Here is an 18167-nt window from a genome sequence, read left to right on the forward strand (position 1 = left end):
TCAGTCTTCATTGTTCTAAATGAGACAAATCTCTGTGATATTTTATGTTAAAAATATCTACAACAGTGAACATATAGTTAGACTCGTGTTTTTAAAAATTGGTTGTATCCTGGAGGTTTACTATGTCCAATCCCTGTTAACTTTACTAAAGTCCCTGTATAGTCAGATACGTGGTAGAGAAGCCAGGTATAATGTAAGAAATTTTATATTGTCAGTGTTGAAATGGACACAATTTTATGATTTATTAATTTAAGTGCTTATTTTTTCTTTCCTGAGCTTTGTACACTGCTGATTTATAAAGAGTATTTAGTAGTCTGGGTTGTGAAGTACCAGAGTTGCTGACACATTCCACAGGCAAATGTATTACTTTACTGTACTACAGTATGTAGTAGGATCATGTGGAAGCTTCAATTACAAGCCCATTTCTATTTCTTTCTCTCTTAAATATCTATTAATTTATTGTTAGGCTTTTGCAAATGTTTTGAGGCAAGTAAGTAGCATTCTCTATTTCCTGTTCATAGAATATAGATAGTAAGATAATGATTTATCATCCATTCCTGGGTGTGGTAATTCAGTATGTATTTTGTGTTCCAAATGTTGAGCACCTTTGAAATAACTTTATGAGTTTCATTTCAGCCTTATGAGTCCTGCTTTGGCTCCCCAGGGTGGAACACTAAAAATTGATATTTTGTCTCCCTTGGAATTAGGATGGAGGCATGTAACCCAAATTTTGCCTATCACAAGATAGGCCGTATCCAAGAGAGACTGCACTACGAAGTAAGCTACTGGAGGAAGGAGGCCCTAAGGGGAATTGACTTTCTTCTCTTGTGTTTCCTGCCTTGGGGCCCTCTCTCTTCTTCCTTCACCTTACCAGGAGTAATTACTGTTAACACTATAATGTATCCTTCCAGACTTTGCTGTACAGATATATTAATCTTTTAAAAAACTTAGCTGGTTGTGGTGGCATGTGCCTGTATTCTTAGCCATTCAGGAGGCTGATGTACGAGGATTGTTGAGCCCAGAAGTTTGAGGCTATAGTGAGCTATGTTCGTGCCACTGCACTCCAGCCTGGGTGACAGAGTGAGATTCTGTCTCTAACAACAAACAAAAACAAAGCAAAAAACTAATGCAAGTAGGCATTTTTTCAAAAAAAGAAGTGGTTTGTTTTTCCTGTTTTATGAATTTTCTATTCATGACCTTTGCTTATTTATTTGCATCTTAGCTTTTAAAAAAAACACTGCATTATTCGTCTGTATTAAGGTATTAGATTGTATAAGTCATACTGGTTATAATTTGCCTCTGAGTTTTTTCTTTTTAGATGCAAAAGTTTTGATTGATTTCTAGTTATTAGTTGCAGCAGTTTATTCCTTTCTCAACCAGAAGGAATTTTCCTCTATGTGTTCTGTATGTTCAGGTAATTTGCCCATGGTTACATAGCTAGTAATCCTGTTAGTTTGGCTCAAGAATACACTCCCTTAACCAGTATTTTCTACCAGCTTTCACACACTCTCAAAATCCTTTGCAATATAGCTGGATTTTGCTTTTGAAGGCCTAAAACATACCAAATACGCAGTATCTTCATGCTTAAATGATTTCTTATCTAGGAGTATTTTCCTGTACATGAAGAGAGAATTAAACCTTGAGTTGGAAAGAATACTTGGAACACTTCCCCTGACATATATTAAGCAATCTTTAACCATATTAGGGCTGCCTGAGATGCTGTGCTTTCAGACATACCAATGTGATGGAAAAAAACAGACATTGGAGTTGGACTGCCGGGTTCAAATACTAGCTCTGCTGCTTACTAGTAGTGTGGCCTTGAACAAGTTACTCAGCCACTTTGTGTCTTTGTTTCCTTTTCGGCCAAGTGAAGAGAATTAAAACATCCACCTCATGGGTTTTAGATAAAAGTTACATCAGGTGATACACGTGAAGTGTTCGGAATAGAACCTGGCACATAGTCCACTATCGGATTAGTGGTTATAACTTCAAAAGATGGTTTTGCTTCCTGCTTGAAATAAGAAGAGCTAACAGATATGAATCCCATTCAACTTCCTGCTCCATTACCTAATTTATAGACAGTCCTAACCCATACATAATTAAATGTTTTTACTTTCCCAGAAAACAGAAAAGGATTGCTGAACAGTGTTGAGGCCCATCTGAGATTTTGATAGTTGTAGCAGTTATTTTGTCATATTCAAAAACTCGGCTCTCATAGTAGAAAAAGATGAGTGGTTAGAGGAATCTAGCGTTTAGGACCTTGTGTAGGGCAGGAGCGATAGAAGAAAAAGTAAGGTAAAGGGATTAGTTGAGCTGATGTAGTACAGGGCCCAGGTTAATTAGGGAAGGAAATGATGTTAGAAAACAGAAAAGGGAGGAATCAAGAGAGGAATCATAATAAGGTTCAGAAATAAGGTTGAGAGCATTGCTGATTATGTTGCCTGGATACCTAACCTATTCTCGGTGTTGGAGAGACAATTGTGAGAGGTAGGATCATGAATTGGATTGGTTGAGATAATTATTTTTTTCCCTGAGAATTCTTTCAGCTCTATAGTGTACATACTTCTTTTTGGGTCTGCCTCTCTCCACAAAGCCCCCAAATAATAGCAGTAACCTGTAAGAATCTTGAAATAACTTATGAGCTGAACATGTAGAATATGTTCCCATCTTTTCAGAATATAGTTGGCATCCAGTAATCAACAATAAATAGGGAAAAAAATCACAATAATATAAATTTGTTTTCTAACTCTTTTCATGCTTTTCTTACGGTTATCCATTCTGTCAAATACATATTTTTTTTGGGAAAAAGGAATTATTAAAAGGTAGATACAATATAGCAGATGCTCATGATCTTAGATCTCTTATATAAGAGGTCTTGGTATTATGTTTTTATACAGCTTACCCTGGATTAATGAGCATACCATTCGCTTAATTTGTAAATTAGTTTGGACACTTTTTACACTTCGCTGTCCATTCTGTGTCAGTTTTTTGATGAGTTCACTTAAGGCTACATTAAGCTTTCTCATTCATGTAGAATCTAGTTAGGCCTTTTGGTTTATCTCATGGACAGAGCATAAAGTACTTGACAGAATTTGATCTGACAGCTTTACAGTTACGTAACATAGAACAGAAGCTTAAAAACAACAAAAAAGAGAGAGAAGCAAGGGATTTATCATAGCAACCTATATTTCTCTCTGGAACTTTACCACCCTTCCGCTGCCTCTCTAAACTGTAGTAGCAGAACCACTGTTAGGCTAGCAATTTACATAGTCTTAAATTAACCAAGACTCAAAAACAAACAAAAAAAAATTCCAAGCATTTAGAGGTGAAAAGGTCTTTAGGATTATCCTGTCCAGTTGCATCACGTTACCAATGAGAGTACAGAAGCCTAAAGAGGGTAAGTAACTTGCCTATGGTCATAAAGCTAGTTAGCGGCAGAGCTGACCCCAGAGCCAAGGTCACAGAATTCCATTTCTAGTGCTCTTTCTCGTGTAATATGTGAATAGAATATTTAATAATATAATCATTATATTTTACAAAAGAAAATGTTATGTAACCATGACAAATACTATATTTGATTTTGCATATTTAATAAAAATAATTATATTTAAAAGTATATCTGATTGCCTAGGTTCATATTTCTCTAGTCTCACTAGTGGTATGATGTTAGTCAAGTCTCTTGAACTCCAAAACTGTTTTTTCATCTATCAAATGGGGCAGATAGGAGTTCCTTGTTATATAGTAAATGTGACAGTCTCTCTAAAGCCTGATAAAGGGATATTTCTCAGTAAATGTTACCTGCTGCTTTTACTGATTTATAATAATAATTTCTAATTCTTTCATCTTCCTTTAAATTCGAATAAAATTTAGCACTGAGAATGACTGGAAACAAAAGTAATGGATTTCAGAACAGATTTGCAAACATAAAAATATTTTGGAAGAGAGGTATAGGTGTGTGTGTGTCTGGGCCTTTGGAATTAGGGAAGTATTTTCCAGTTTTTTTCATATTAAAAGCTATGATGGATACAGTTGTTTTTAAACCGTGTTCAGAAATCACAACATTTAACTAAGGGGTTTCTCCCCTGGTGCTCTTCTGTATGCAAATTTGAGGTTATCTAAATTGTCAGACTCTGGGACACAGGGTTGTTTTGTATTTAAGTAACATTTTGTATATGAAAAAAAATCTTTGACAGTAATAAAAATAAGCCGAGAAGTCATTTTTTCTGTTAAAAAACCTTACTTGAAAAAGAGAATGAAGAATCACTAATTTCTGTTTTCACACTTTAGTGATATTCTACTTGCCTTTGATCTGTAGTAGTGTGTTTTTGTATAGTGCTGTGTTTTCTAATGTGCTGACATACTACTGGCGATTTGGTAGATATTTTTAGATTATATTCAGGTGAACATTTAAATTATAGGAAATTTAATGCTGATTAGGAAAATGTATAATCTAATATATCAAATTGGTGGTTTCATAGGTCTTAATATTTTTCCCTTTATTGTTGTACCCACATGCAAGTCTTAATAGTTTAGGGTTAATAAAATGTTTCTTAAAAAATGAGTTGAGATTCTGATACATGCTACAACGTGGATGAACTTTGTGACCATTATGTACAGTGACATAAACGTGACACAAAAGGACAGTTATTCTATAATTTCACTTAAAATGTTCCTAGAATAGTCCAATTCGTAGACAGGAAGTAAAATAGAGGTTACCAGGGGGTAGTGGGGGGAAGGAATGGACAGTTAATGTTTAATGGGTACAGACCATGTTTGGGGTGATGAAAAAGTTCTGGAAATGGATAGTGGTGCTGGTTGCACAACATTGTGAGTATACCGAACTGTATACTTAAAAATGGTTAAAATGGTAAATTTTGTTGTGTATATTTTACCACAATTATAAAAGGGGAGCAGGGATGGGATGAGAAGAATGCGTTTTATTTTTTTGTTTTTTTAAGTGAATTGAGAAAAATATTATATAGTGATACGGCACTTGACACTCAGAAAAATGTTGATGGTGGTATGCAAATTACTGAGGTTTGGACAACACTGGGATAGAGGAAAGATCAGTGGACTTAGGGACACCTGTCCTGTGTTCCAGTCTCACCCCTGCCATGACGTAGTAGGGTGGGCCTGTATACCACTCTTAACTAAAGCCTCTTAGGGCCACGCACAGTGGCTCACACCTGTAATCACATAATCACACTGGAGGCTGAGGCGGAAGGATCGCTTGAACCCAGGAGTTTGAGACCAGCCTGGGCAACCTGGGGAGACCTCATCTCTATAAAAAATACAGACTAGCTGGGTGCGATGGTGTGTGCTTGTGGTCTTAGCTACTTGGGAGGCTGAGGCCAAGACTTCTAAGACTGTTTGCTACCCTAAAGTTCTGTGATTCTGTGTTATGACTTTGGATTCTTTATTTAGATGACCTATTGCTTATTTAATAGAATTTTCTCCTTTTCAGTGATCAATCTAAAATAACATGCGTATTTAGAATTTTAAATATGAAATTAGCATTTAAAATCTTCTAAGAACCATAGTATCATAGTAACAGTAAGTGAAAAAGAAATCACTTGTGAACTTGAACTTGCTGTTCTATCAAACTCTTATGTCCATTTTGTATTCTTTATGCTGCCATATTATTTTTATGTGGTTGTGATTATGCTTTTATAGACAAAGTTTCTGGCAGCAGTCTTCAAATACAAATTTGCATTTCATTCTTTAGATTACAATTGCTCTTAGTAAATGAAAATTTAAATGTGTTTCATCCATACTTTGTTTTGGTAGCTAATATTCAAGTGAATCTTTTGAACTGATTTAAGGAGAATACTATGACATTAATCCTTGAGCCTCATCTAGTCAATGATATGGTATAATAAATGTCTTAGTGCTTTACTTGTATGTTTGAGTCTTTGATACAATTTGGATATTTGATATTAGGAGTCTTGTCCATAAGAGAAGAAAAACAGTTATTACGTTCTGTTTTCCTAGTCATACTACTTCTATCCACTATTGACCATTTGTTTCGTGTTTATAATTTCATCTACAATTTTAGTCTTCATTGGAATTGTTAGGTCTGACTATAGAACATAATGTTATATTTCCTTAGTTTGCTTTTACATATTGAATTTGATAGAAATACAAAGATTTGCCCAAGCTAACAAAGAAGCTTCCTTCACAATAGAGCTACTGTTTTATTTTGTGATCCTTTTCTACCTATAACATCTTACTTGCATAAGCTCCTGGTTGATCTCTCTTGAAATTCATAGGCTTTTGAAAAGTTGGCTGCAAATCTTGTGGTATTACTCCCAAATCATTTCACAAGTTTTTCTTACCTTCTCTTTAATTTAGACATTTACATTTACTAACAGTTGAAATGAATTTGTGCTTTCTGTTTTTAAGTTTTGATTTTTAAAAATCAATTTGATGTAGAAATGTACATATTTATATAAAATTAGGCTCCCAACCATATGTACATCAAGTTTTATTTATTTATTTATTTGTATTTTTTGAGACAGAGTCTCGCTCTGTCACCCAGGCTGGAGTGCAGTGGCACAATCTCGGCTCACTGCAACCTCCACCTCACAGGTTCAAGCAATTCTCCTGCCTCAGCCTCCTGAGTAGCTGGGACTACAGACACGCACTACCACGCCCGGCTAATTTTTTGTGTTTTTAGTAGAGATGGGGTTTCACTGTGTTAGCCAGGATGGTCTCGATCTCCTGACCTCGTGATCCAACCACCTCAGCCTCCCAAAGTGCTGGGATTACAGGCGTGAACCACTGCACCCGGCATGTACATGAAGTTTTAAAGTCCTTAGGACTTAACTTTCAGATTAGGGTAAAAATAGTTCCTCTTATCATCATATCTTGAAAATTCAGAAAAACATACTCAGTTATTAACTGTTACAGTGTATGTCAATCCTATCTCTTTTTTTGGTGTTTCTCTGGTATTTCCATTAGATTTTCAGTTTCTTGCCTTCTGATACTTTTGTGATAAAATAAGTTTGAAGGTCATTTCAAAGAGGAAAGTAACTTTTAGTTGATCTTCTGCCTTCCCCTTTATAAAACTGTTTTAAATAAAAATTGAAGAGGTTATTGGGTAAATGCCAACTAGGTAACTTTTAAAACAAGATATTCTATACTAACTTTATACTTCCTTTAAGAACTAATAGCTTAGTATTTGATTTAGATCATAAGTTTATTTTTTGTTTTTATTTTTTTGAGACGGAGTCTCACTCTGTCACCCAGGCTGGAGTGCAGTGGTGCGATCTTGGCTCACCGTACACTCCACCTCCTGGGTTCAAGCAATTCTCCTGCCTCAGCCTCCCGAATAGCTGGGACTACAGGCGTGTACCACCAGCCAGCTAATTTTTTGTACTTTTAGTAGAGACGGAGTTTCACTGTGTTAGCCAGGATGGTCTCCATCTCCTGACCTTGTGATCCACCTGCCTCAGCCTCCCAGAGTGTCGGGATTACAGGCGTGAGCCACTGTGCCTGGCCCATAAGTTTATTTTTTATTTAATTTTTTATCATGGAAATTTTTCTTTTCTTTTCTTTTCTTTTTTTGTTTTTTTGTTTTTGTTTTTGAGACAAGGTCCCACTGTGTTACCCAGGCTGGCACGATCATACCTCACTGCGTTATTGAACTCCTGGGCTCAGGTAATTCTCTCACCTCAGCCTCCTGAGTAGCTGGGACTACAGGTGCATACCACCATACCCGGCTAATTTTCATATTTTTGTAGAGCCAAGGTCTCACTGTGTGGCCCAGGCTGGTCTTGATCTTCTGAGCTCAAGTGATCTACATCTACCCTCCTTGGCCTCCCAAAGTGCTGGGATTACAGGCATGAGCCACTGTGCCCGGCCTTGTCATTGAAATTTTCAAGAGTAAATAAATCCGGATACTCTCTGCAGTGCATTGACATGTCTCTTAAGTTACTTTTAATTTATATTTTCTTTCCATCTTACTTTTTTTCTATAAACTGCATGTCATATATTTGGAAGAAACTGAGTTATTCTAAACTTGGTTGACTGCATACTTAAGGCATCATTTAACATATTTCTCTAATGGCTTGGTTAGATTTAGGTCTGATTTTCTTGTTGAATCACATCAGGATGCAGTAGGGTTGTCTCACTTTCAGTAACATTGGTTAGCCTGGGTATATAGACCTAACAACAATGACCACGTACGTCTACCAGAAAGCTCATGCAGGAGTACTTATAGCAGCTTTATTCATAATTGCCAAATATTGGAAATAGCCAAACGTTCATCAGCAGTATAATGGGTAAATTAACTGATAGATGCAACAGTGTTCATGTTTCTCACAGAAGTAGTGTTGAGTGAAGAGAGTTAACACAGTAAAGAGCATACTGAATGATTTCAAATATAAGAAGTTCAAAATGAGCAAAATTAATGTCTCATTTAAAAATAAGATAGACCAATGAAATAATACTACCTATTAAAAAAGTCTTTTCCCCGCCAAATGAGATGTCTCCATTATTACATACTCAATTTCCATAGGTATGTGTATTTCTATATCTTGTTCCATTTGTTGATTCACATGCCTGTATCACATTGTTTTAATTATAGAAGTTTTGTAAGATGTTTTAATCTCCGACAGGGTGCATTCTTCTAGCTATTTTTGCTTGTCTGTTCTTTCAAATTAATTTTATAATCAACTTTTCTTGCCTCAGGAAAAAATAAAACCTTAAAGGTATTTCATTAGGATTGCATTAAATTAATAGATTATCTTAGGGAGATCCGGTACCTTTATGATGCTGAAGCTTTCTTTCCAAGAACATGGTTTCTCTTTTGTCTTGTTCACTTTCAGGAATGTTTTGTAGTTTTCCTTATATAGATTTTGTACTGTTTCTGTTGTTGAATTTAAGCCTATTTTGATTTTTGCTGTTGTAAATGAGGTCTTCATCTCTATTTATACTTTCTTTTTCTATTTTTACTTTGCTGTCCCCGCCCCCGTTATTTCTTCTTACTGTTACGTTGTATGTATGAAGACTGGTGTCTTTATGTATGCTAATTTTATGTCCTATTTTACTAAATTTTCTTGTTGCTTGGAATAGTTTTTTCATGGATTCTTTTGAATTTTTCAGTTAAGTATATTATTTGCAAATAATAGATATAGCAATAGCTTCGCTTCTACCCTACTCCCACCCCAGTTATTATGCCTCTAATTGCTTTCTCTTGTCTAATTGGATTGATCATTGCCTACATAATGTTATATAGTAGTGGAGTCCTTGTTTTTCTAATCTTTAGTGTTAAAACCTTTAGTGTTTCCCCATTAAAATCTTGCTTAAAAAACAGCAACAACAAAAAACCCAGCAAGATAGTCCTGGCACAGTGGCTTAGTGTCTGTAATCCCAGCACTTTGGGAGGTCAAGGCAGAAGAATTGTTTGAGCCCAAGAGTTCAAGGTTACATAGAACAATGATTGCACCAATGCACTTATGCCTGGGTGACAGAGCAAAACTCTATCTCAAAAAAAAAAAAAAAGAAAAAAGCTATATATATGAGAATTATAATTTATAATATACCATAATATTCATCTATTGCAAACCGTACAATTCAGTGATTTTTGTTTGTTTGTTTGTTTGTGATAGAGTCTCACTCTTTCACCCAGACTGGAGCGCAGTGGTGCAATCTTGGCTCACTGCAACCTCTGCCTCCCGGGTTCAAGCAATTCTCCTGCCTCAGCCTCCCCAGTAGCTGGGATTACAGGCATCTGCCACCATGCCTGGCTAATTTTTGTATTTTTAGTAGAGACGGGGTTTCACCATCTTGGCCAGGCTGGTCTTGAACTCCTGACCTCATGATACACCTGCCTTGGCCCCCCAAAGTGCTGGAATTACAGGCGTGAGCCACTGTGCCCGCAGTGATTTTTTTTAGATTTTTTTTTTTTGAAATTTATAGGGTTGTGCAACTATCATCACAATCCAATTGTAGAACATTTTCATTATTCCAACAAGTTCTCGTGTCCTTTTACAGTGACTTTTATGTTGAGTGGTTTATGAGAGTATATTTATATGTGTATTTTTGTGTGTATGTACATATAAATATGTCTTATGCCTATGTGACCATATTTGTTATGTAAGGACGTATCTGTTAATTTATTTCATTGCCTGTTTTTAATACAAATGAATAATGTTTGAAAGTTTTCTTTTTGACATGCATGGTTAAATCAGCAGGTTCAAGTTGTATTCTGCGGGCAAAGTGAAACAGAAAAATCTTGTTATAACAAAATATGGCAACATGGTAGTAAAATTTATTTTCTGTGAGTAAAGGAAGATGGCGTTTCATATTCTGAATTGTTTGTTCCATGTTGTTTGTTAAAGAGGATGGCATTCCCTGTGGATATGCTGGAAAATTGCAGCCATGAGGAATTGGAAAATTCTGCTGAAGATTACATGTCAGATTTAAGGTGTGGGGACCCTGAAAATCCAGAGTGTTTTTCTCTTCTCAATATTACGGTAAGGTGTTCTGCAGTGATTGCCATCAATCTTTTCAGTTCAGTTTATACATGAAATAAATATCCTTTTTTAAAAAAATCATTTTAAGTGTTAATCATTAATTTTTGAAATCTTTACAGAAATCTATTCAGTAAAATGGATAAATATTGGTTGATCAGTTTTTAAAAAGAGAAACTCCACAGGTTTTTGCTATTTGACTTTATGGCTTTAAAATTATATGTGAGAATACCACCAGTTTTGCTAAGACTGTTTACTATATTTGAGCTGCTTCAGATTTACTTTAGATTTGGAATTTGTGAGTTTAGAAAATTTTTTAATTAAAAAATCAGCAAAACACTAAATTACATATTTTTTGTGCCATGAATCTTTTCTTCCTTTTTCTAAAAAAGTAAAATCAAATTTTCTAGTCAGTAAATTATAATATTTTGTGATAGAAAGATCATTAGACTTGGAACCATTAGAGTTTCACTGTGAACTGTGGTGGACAAATTCCTTAACCTCTCTAGGCCTTAGATTTTTCTTCTGGAGATGACTTAAAGAATTTTTTAAAGTCTTCCCCAGCACCAATATTTTTATAATTCTCTGAATTGTAATGTTATCTCTAAATAGGGAATAAGTGTTGGATTAAATGAAGGCAAAAAAATGTTAAAGGATATTAGTAGCATGTATCTTCCCAGAAAAATTAATTTACTTGACTGCCTTTTTTTTTTTTTTTTTTTTTTGAGATGGAGTCTCGGTCTGTTGCCCAGGCTGGAGTGCATTGGCACGATCTTGGCTCACTGCAACGTCTGCCTCCTGGGTTCACGCCATTCTCCTGCCTCAGCCTCCCGAGTAGCTAGGACTACAGGCGCCCACCACCATGCCCGGCTAATTTTTGATATTTTTAGTAAAGATGGGGTTTCACTGTGTTAGCCAGGATGGTCTCGATCTCCTGACCTTGTGATCCGCCCGCCTTGGCCTCCCCAGAGTGCTGGGATTACAGGCGTGAGCCACTGTGCCCGGCCTGCTTTTTTTTTTTTTTTTTTTTAACTAGATAATGGAATATCTTCCTCAAGTAGGCTAAATAACAGATGATAAATTATAGTTGTTTTTTAAATGACTTTATGGGCCATATTATAGCTTTGGTTTTTATTCAGATGTGTGGCTAGATACATAATAATATTTATGAAACAACTTTTCATATTTTCCCTAAGACAATAAAATTATTCCAAAAGGGAAGTCTATCTGATTTACTCTTTTTTTAGAGACTAGAAATAATGTCTCCTATAAAATAAATTAAAATTAACATAGGAAATATTTACTACTTTGATAAAAGATTGATTAATGTATTTTCTTAACAGACTGTTCACTAATCTTTATTAATTTGTCATTTCAGATTCCTATTAGCCTGTCAAATGTAGGCTTTGTACCTCTTTATGGTGGAGATCAGACCCAGAAAATTCTTGCTCTCTTTGCACCTGAAGATTCACTGACAGGTCTCTTTTTGCTTAATTTTTATAAGTTAAGGAATTTTTCTCCAAACTGTTAGAAATTTATTTAAAAGGTAGCTACATGAAGGAATTTGGTTTTTTTTTTTAAAGTGTTTCAAATTGTAATTTTATTAAAATGTAATTCTTAATTGCTTATAGCTACATGTTTGATGGATGAATGTCTGCTATCACACTGCTATAAAGAACTTCTTGAGACTGGGTAATTTATAATAGAAAGAGATTTAATTGACTCTCATAGCCAGGCACGGTGGCTCATGCCTGTAATCCTAGCACTTTGGGAGGTCGAGGTGGGTGGATCACCTGAGGTCAGAAGTTTGAGACCAGTCTGACCAACATGGTGAAACCCTGTCTCTACTAAAAATACAAAATTAGCTGGGCATGGTGGCACATGCCTGTAATCCCAGCTACTTTGGAGGTTGAGGCAGGAGAATCGCTTGAACCCAGGAGGTGGAGGTTGTAGTCAGCTGAGATCACACCATTGCACTCTAGCCTGGACAATAAGAGTGAAACTCCATCTCCAAAAAAAAAAAAAAAAAAATTAAAAATTGACTCACAGTTCCGCATGGCTGGGGAGGCCACAGGAAACTTGCAATCATGGCAGAAGGGGAAGCAGGCACGTCTTACATGGTTGCAGGCAAGAGAGAGTGTGTGCGCACGTGTGTGAAGGAGGAACAGTCAAACATTATGAAACCATCAGATCTTGTGATAATGGGATCCCCCACCCCAACCCATGATCGAATCACCCTCTACATGTAGGAATTGTGGGGATTACAGTTCAAGATGAGATTTGGGTGGGGATGTAGCCAAACCATATCAGTGAAATAAAAATGGTATAAATGAGGCTACAAAGTACAATATTACTATTTGGTAAGGTTTATATAGATACTCTTAAATATAAAGTATATGGATACTTTATAGTACAGTATGGCCTTATTAAGTCTAAAAGTGTACTTTAAAACTCAAGTGTTAATGATTATTTATTCTATTTTAGCTGTGGCACTTTACCTTGCTGATCAGTGGTGGGCTATTGATGATATTGTGAAAACATCTGTTCCTTCAAGAGAGGGGCTTAAGCAGGTAACAAGATCCTCTAATTTTGAGTGTTTCTTTTGAGGCCATTTCACAGTGTTTCCTGTAAACAGTGATAGTTTTTGAGCTCTTCCCCATTTAAAAATAATCAGGTTATATTAAACCCTAGAATTTCATTCTTAAGATGAAGCCAGCATTCAGGTTGGGCTTCCTCCATTTTTATGTGATTCTATAAGTATCTGAGATTGGGTGAGGAAGAATGAATACCTATGTGTTAGTTGAGCTTTGGCTACCTTTATCCACGTTAGCTTCTGATTTTCTTATTTGATAGAGGAAAAGCTAGTTCCCTTTGTGTGATTGTTTAGCTTCTGTCTCTAGGAGAGACTGACCAGGAAACTTGTTTATTAGTAGGGCCTCTTTAGGTGGTCTATATAGTGTTCCTAACAGTGGAATGACCAGGTTCAGGAGAGAGCAAGCTTCCAACCTCGGCAGGGTTATAGTAGAAGGCAGCCAGCTGAAGAATGTTGCAGGAAGGAAGCTGGTTTTCATGCTAGAGATGAAAGGGTTTAAGAGACATCTCTGGTGCTCTAGTTATTGGAGGATAAATAGGACAGGATATGGAAAATCCATAGAAACCAAGATGTAACATATTTGAGGAGGCAGGGCATAATAAAAAAAAGATGAAATCTTTGGTGGCTGGAAGAGTGAGATTTATAATAATATTGGAGAAATAGGAAACTGACTTGGTAGAAGTGCATTAGACTTTGCTTACTTAAAAAGAATACTGACTTTTTGGAGAAGCAGTACTATTCATTAATTAAGTATAGAGTGTCTTGTTAATCCTAAAAGAAAGAGACCCTTAATGAGGATCATGAATTTTTTTTTTTTTTTTTTGGGATGGAGTTTCGCTCTTGTCACCTAGGCTGGAGTGGGGTGCTATCTCTGTTCACCACAACCTCAGCTTCCTGGGTTCAAGCGATTCTCCTGCCTCTGTCTCCCGAGTAGCTGGGATTACAGACATACGCCACCATGCCCGGCTAATTTTGTATTTTTAGTAGCGACGACGCTTCTCCATGTTGGTCAGGCTGGTCTCGAACTCCCGACTTCAAGTGATCCACCTGCCTCAGCCTCCCAAAGTGCTAGGATTACAGACATAAGCCACCACGCCCAGCCAACAGGAGAATGAATTTAACAGAAATATATATGTGTCTTGATATTCTTCCTTTAGAACACTTCTAGGATAGGCCAACTCTGTAAAAACTTGTCAGATTCACAGGGTTCCAGCTACTGTTCATTTTTTTTGTGGGTAGTTGAACCAGTCAGAAGAAACAAGGAAAGCATATCAAGAAATTTTTATCCTGTTACTCCAATTCACAGAAAAGCAAAACTTAATGCTTGCTTAAAGGGGCAGTGGCAGCAGGAAAAAAAGAAACTGAAGAAACTTGCAGGTTACTAGGGTGTTTTTATTTCTTCCCTTTGAGTTGGGAACTTTGAAAGAGATGGGAGGATAAGAGAATAATGCACTTAGTATTATTAAGTATTAGTAACTTTTGGATATTGCATTAATTCTTCAGTGTGTCTTAAGATTCCCAAAGTGGTAGGCCCATCCGCTGAAGGCTCGGAGAATGTGTGTACCTGGTTATCTGCCAGTCTGATAAGAAACTTTGAACAAAAACTGAAGGGGAGGAGGGAATTATATCCCTGCATAAAGCTGTAAAATTGGAGGAGTAGATAGCAATAAAGGAGTATAATGTGTTCTCAGGAACAGTTCTGATAGTGAAAAGAAGTATGTATGTCAAGAAAATAAGCATTCTGATGTGTTTTAACATGACTGAGGTTTGGCATATTATAGATATGAAGGCTAAAGGACGGAGAAGGAGAAGGGAAAATCTTAATATGATGGTATATTGTAGCTTTTGCTGTTCAAGTGGAGAAACTGAAACCTCCAGATATGGATTGGGAAAAGAGGAGGAGTCAAAACCAAAAATAAGACTACAACTATGTGGACTCTTTCAGCCTTAGTTACCTTAGGGACAACATTCCCTCTTTTTTTTTTTTTTTTTTTTGACACAGGCTTACTGACACCCAGGCTGGAGTGCAGTGGCATGATCTCGGCTCACTGCAACCTCTGCCTCCCGGGTTCAAGCAATTCTCCTGCCTTAGCCTCCCGAGTAGCTGGGACTACAGGTGTGTGCCACCTTGCCCAGCTAATTTTTGTATTTTTAGTAGAGATGCGGTTTCGCCATGTTGGCCAGGCTGGTTTCGAACTCTTGACCACAAGTGATCCACCTGCCTTGGCCTCCCACAGTGCTGGGATTACAGGTGTGAGCCACCACTCCTGGCCTATGTTCCCTCTTAAATAGAGAAATCAGTGAAGGGGGACTGCTATTCCAGTCAAATCCTGGCCAGTAAGGAAAAATTGGTTGGTAAAGTTACAGAAGGGTGTAACCCTTTTTGTACTTAACAAACACTTAACTTGGAGCAAGTTGACTTTATTTTTATAAACCTCTCTGTACCTGGAAACTGATGCTCAATTATATGGACGGGAGGTCCTCAGTAGTATGCTGCAAGACTTTGTCCATTGTGTCCTTCATTTTGTCAGTGACTTAGAGGCATGCTTATCAATTCTGCATGTCACTGTGCTGAATGGAGGAGCTAATCTGTGAAGGGCAGAATTAAAAAACAAAGAGAAAGATCTAACATAATAAAATTAAATAGGGAGAAATGTAATACCTATAGGTTCAAAAAATTAACTGTACACCATGAACACCAAACTGAAACAACAGTACGTATGAAAAAGTATTGGGCTTTAATTAATTAGCAGTAAAATCCAGATAAGCAAAAAAGCTAATAAAAACTTTATTTATATAGAAAAGCCCCATTGTCTCAGCAGCACCTTCAAAATATCTTCATGAAATCCACATCCCGAACATGAAGAGAGATGTTATGGATCTGGAACAATTTCAAGAGAGAGAGCACTGAAATGGCAAGAGTACCCCAAATTGTGTTAGATTAGCCTTTTCCTTCATTTATAACCATGTTTAACGTTGCTGTGAAATTTAGGGGAACATCATGGCTCTATCTTCAAATATTTATAGGCTATGTGGCTGCAGAATATCAAAATATAGTCTTTGAGAAATAGATTTCAGCTCTGAATAAGGAAGAATTGTTGTTGGTCAGAACTGTGGGTTCAAGGAAGGAATGGGTTGTCTTGGAAGCTATTGCTAGTCGGCTGCTATTTCCTATGTTTGTTATGTGAGATCCCCTGCCAGGGGTATTTTTGAGAGTAGTATATGTATATGGTCAATCTTTTCTCTATCCACTAAACTAATTAGAGCCTGAAGTTGTTTTAAGAGACCTGGGGGAATATAGGCTTATGTACAGATTTTTTTTTTTTTTTTTTTTTTTGAGACACAGTCTCACTCTGTCGCCCAGGCTGGAGTGCGGTGGTGCAATCACAGCTCACTGCAACCTCAACCTCTTGCGCTCAAGTGATCTTCCCCCTTTAGCGTCCCGAATAGCTGGGACTACAGGTGTGCTCAGCCATACCTGGCTAACGTTTGTATTTTTTGTAGAGACGGGTGGGTTTTGCCATGTTGCCCAGGCTGGTCTCAAACTCCTGAGCTCAAGCGATCCACCCACCTCAGCTTCCCAAAGTGCTGGGATTACAGGCATGAGTCCCCGTACTGGCCTGTGTATCAGGAACACCTCACTATTTGATATCAGAAAGTTCTGAGTGTTGGTGTGGTCCCTGTGACCATGTAGCCCTGTGTGTAGGAAGTGAGACTCTGTTTCTGTTCTATTACTGCCCTAAGTATGTTTTTATTAGACTTCTTTGGTATCCCCGTCTTTGTTGACAGCAAAGATAGGGCTATTAAATGAACATTTTACCAGGAAAAGATGAGACACATTTCTTTCCCAAGAGTGTAATTATGGCTTCCCTCACCAAATGATGTAATTGTTCTTAAAGTGTTCAGGGGATAACACTAAGCTGCCTTCTGCCTTTTTTTTTTTTTTTAATGTGGAGACTGAAAAGCAGTTGAAGTAGTTCACTATAGTGAGGGCTGTGATTAGGGTTGGTAAGACCCTGGATCTGGGCAGCTGGAAGCAGAAAGAAGATGGTGAGTGCTGAAAGACATGCTCGGGATTGGTACATTGGGGACCTGTTTTTTGCCCGATTTAGAATTTTGTTGAAAGGCAGTATTCTATGCATAATATGTGTGTGTGGAAATGGATTGTAATCTATGTGAATGATTAGTCTCATCTCTGTGGTAATAAAATGTTCTGCAAATTGTTTTGAATGCATTTGAAGTGCTTTGAATTCCAGTATGAGGTATGGGAGCAGGGAGCAAAGTAAATAGCATCTTGCGATTGATGCATATTATAACTGCTGTGCCTGGTGTTTGACTCTCTTTGTAGGTGAGCACTCTTGGGGAGAGAGTGGTTCTGTATGTTCTGAATCGAATTATTTATAGAAAACAGGAAATGGAGAGAAATGAGATCCCATTCCTGTGTCATAGCAGTACTGATTATGCTAAGATTCTGTGGAAGAAAGGAGAGGCCATTGGGTTTTATTCAGTTAAGCCTACAGGTGAGTCTTTAAAAGTTATTTAAACTGTGTATTATGGAAATCTCTATTTTAGACCCCTCCAACTGTATCAATATCTCTGTTAAATTAATCTCTAGCATGCAAATTGAGGTGATTTTAATTAGTATTTCTTGGGAGTACTTTGATTCTACCATCCTATGACAGTGAGGATTGTTGGGAAAGTGTTTTGAAAAAACAAAATAAAAATAAACATTTGATCCCGAAGAAGATTTCTCCATATATATGGAGACACAGTTGTATGTTGAACCTCATATTTGTCTATCTTCTAGCCCTCACGTTTCCAAAAGTTGTTGTTTACTTTGATTCCTGTTGCTGTTACTGTTACAGGTTCCTTCTAAAACCCCAGTCTACCTGTGGCCCAAATGCATAGCCTGTTTATGCATAGCACACCTCATTCAGCCTGACATATGAAAGGGCAACTTGGCTAATTACCAAGAAAAACAAAATGCTTTAATATATTTAGTAAATACAAACAGCTTTGAAATTGTTACTCTAAAGTTTGGGTTTCTGATCGTAAGAGCCAACTATACCCTATCCTTAAAAAATAGTGCAACCTCATAC

At 36.9% G+C, this 18167-nt stretch overlaps 1 protein-coding gene across 9 annotated transcripts in view; it reads left to right on the plus strand.

Annotated features, from left to right (window-relative positions):
* The window catches only part of FAM169A (family with sequence similarity 169 member A), a 92816-nt gene that overhangs the window by 18081 nt on the left and 56568 nt on the right, over positions 1-18167 (plus strand). For 4 of the 9 annotated variants that reach the window (XM_003810466.7, XM_034959945.3, XM_008962823.3 and 1 more), the window contains exons 2-5: positions 10344-10478; positions 11854-11953; positions 12960-13045; positions 17417-17588. The exons of 1 other annotated variant lie outside the window; for it this stretch is intronic. In XM_003810466.7, the coding sequence (XP_003810514.2) occupies positions 10344-10478; positions 11854-11953; positions 12960-13045; positions 17417-17588 (493 nt within the window). Of the gene's footprint in view, positions 1-10343; positions 10479-11853; positions 11954-12959; positions 13046-17416; positions 17589-18167 lie in introns of those variants that run through there. 4 more of the 9 variants (XM_008962825.5, XM_057302284.1, XM_034959947.2 and 1 more) reach the window with 3 other exon arrangements.

This window comes from Pan paniscus, chromosome 4 (assembly GCF_029289425.2).
Source record: "Pan paniscus chromosome 4, NHGRI_mPanPan1-v2.0_pri, whole genome shotgun sequence".
Lineage (NCBI taxonomy): Eukaryota > Metazoa > Chordata > Mammalia > Primates > Hominidae > Pan > Pan paniscus.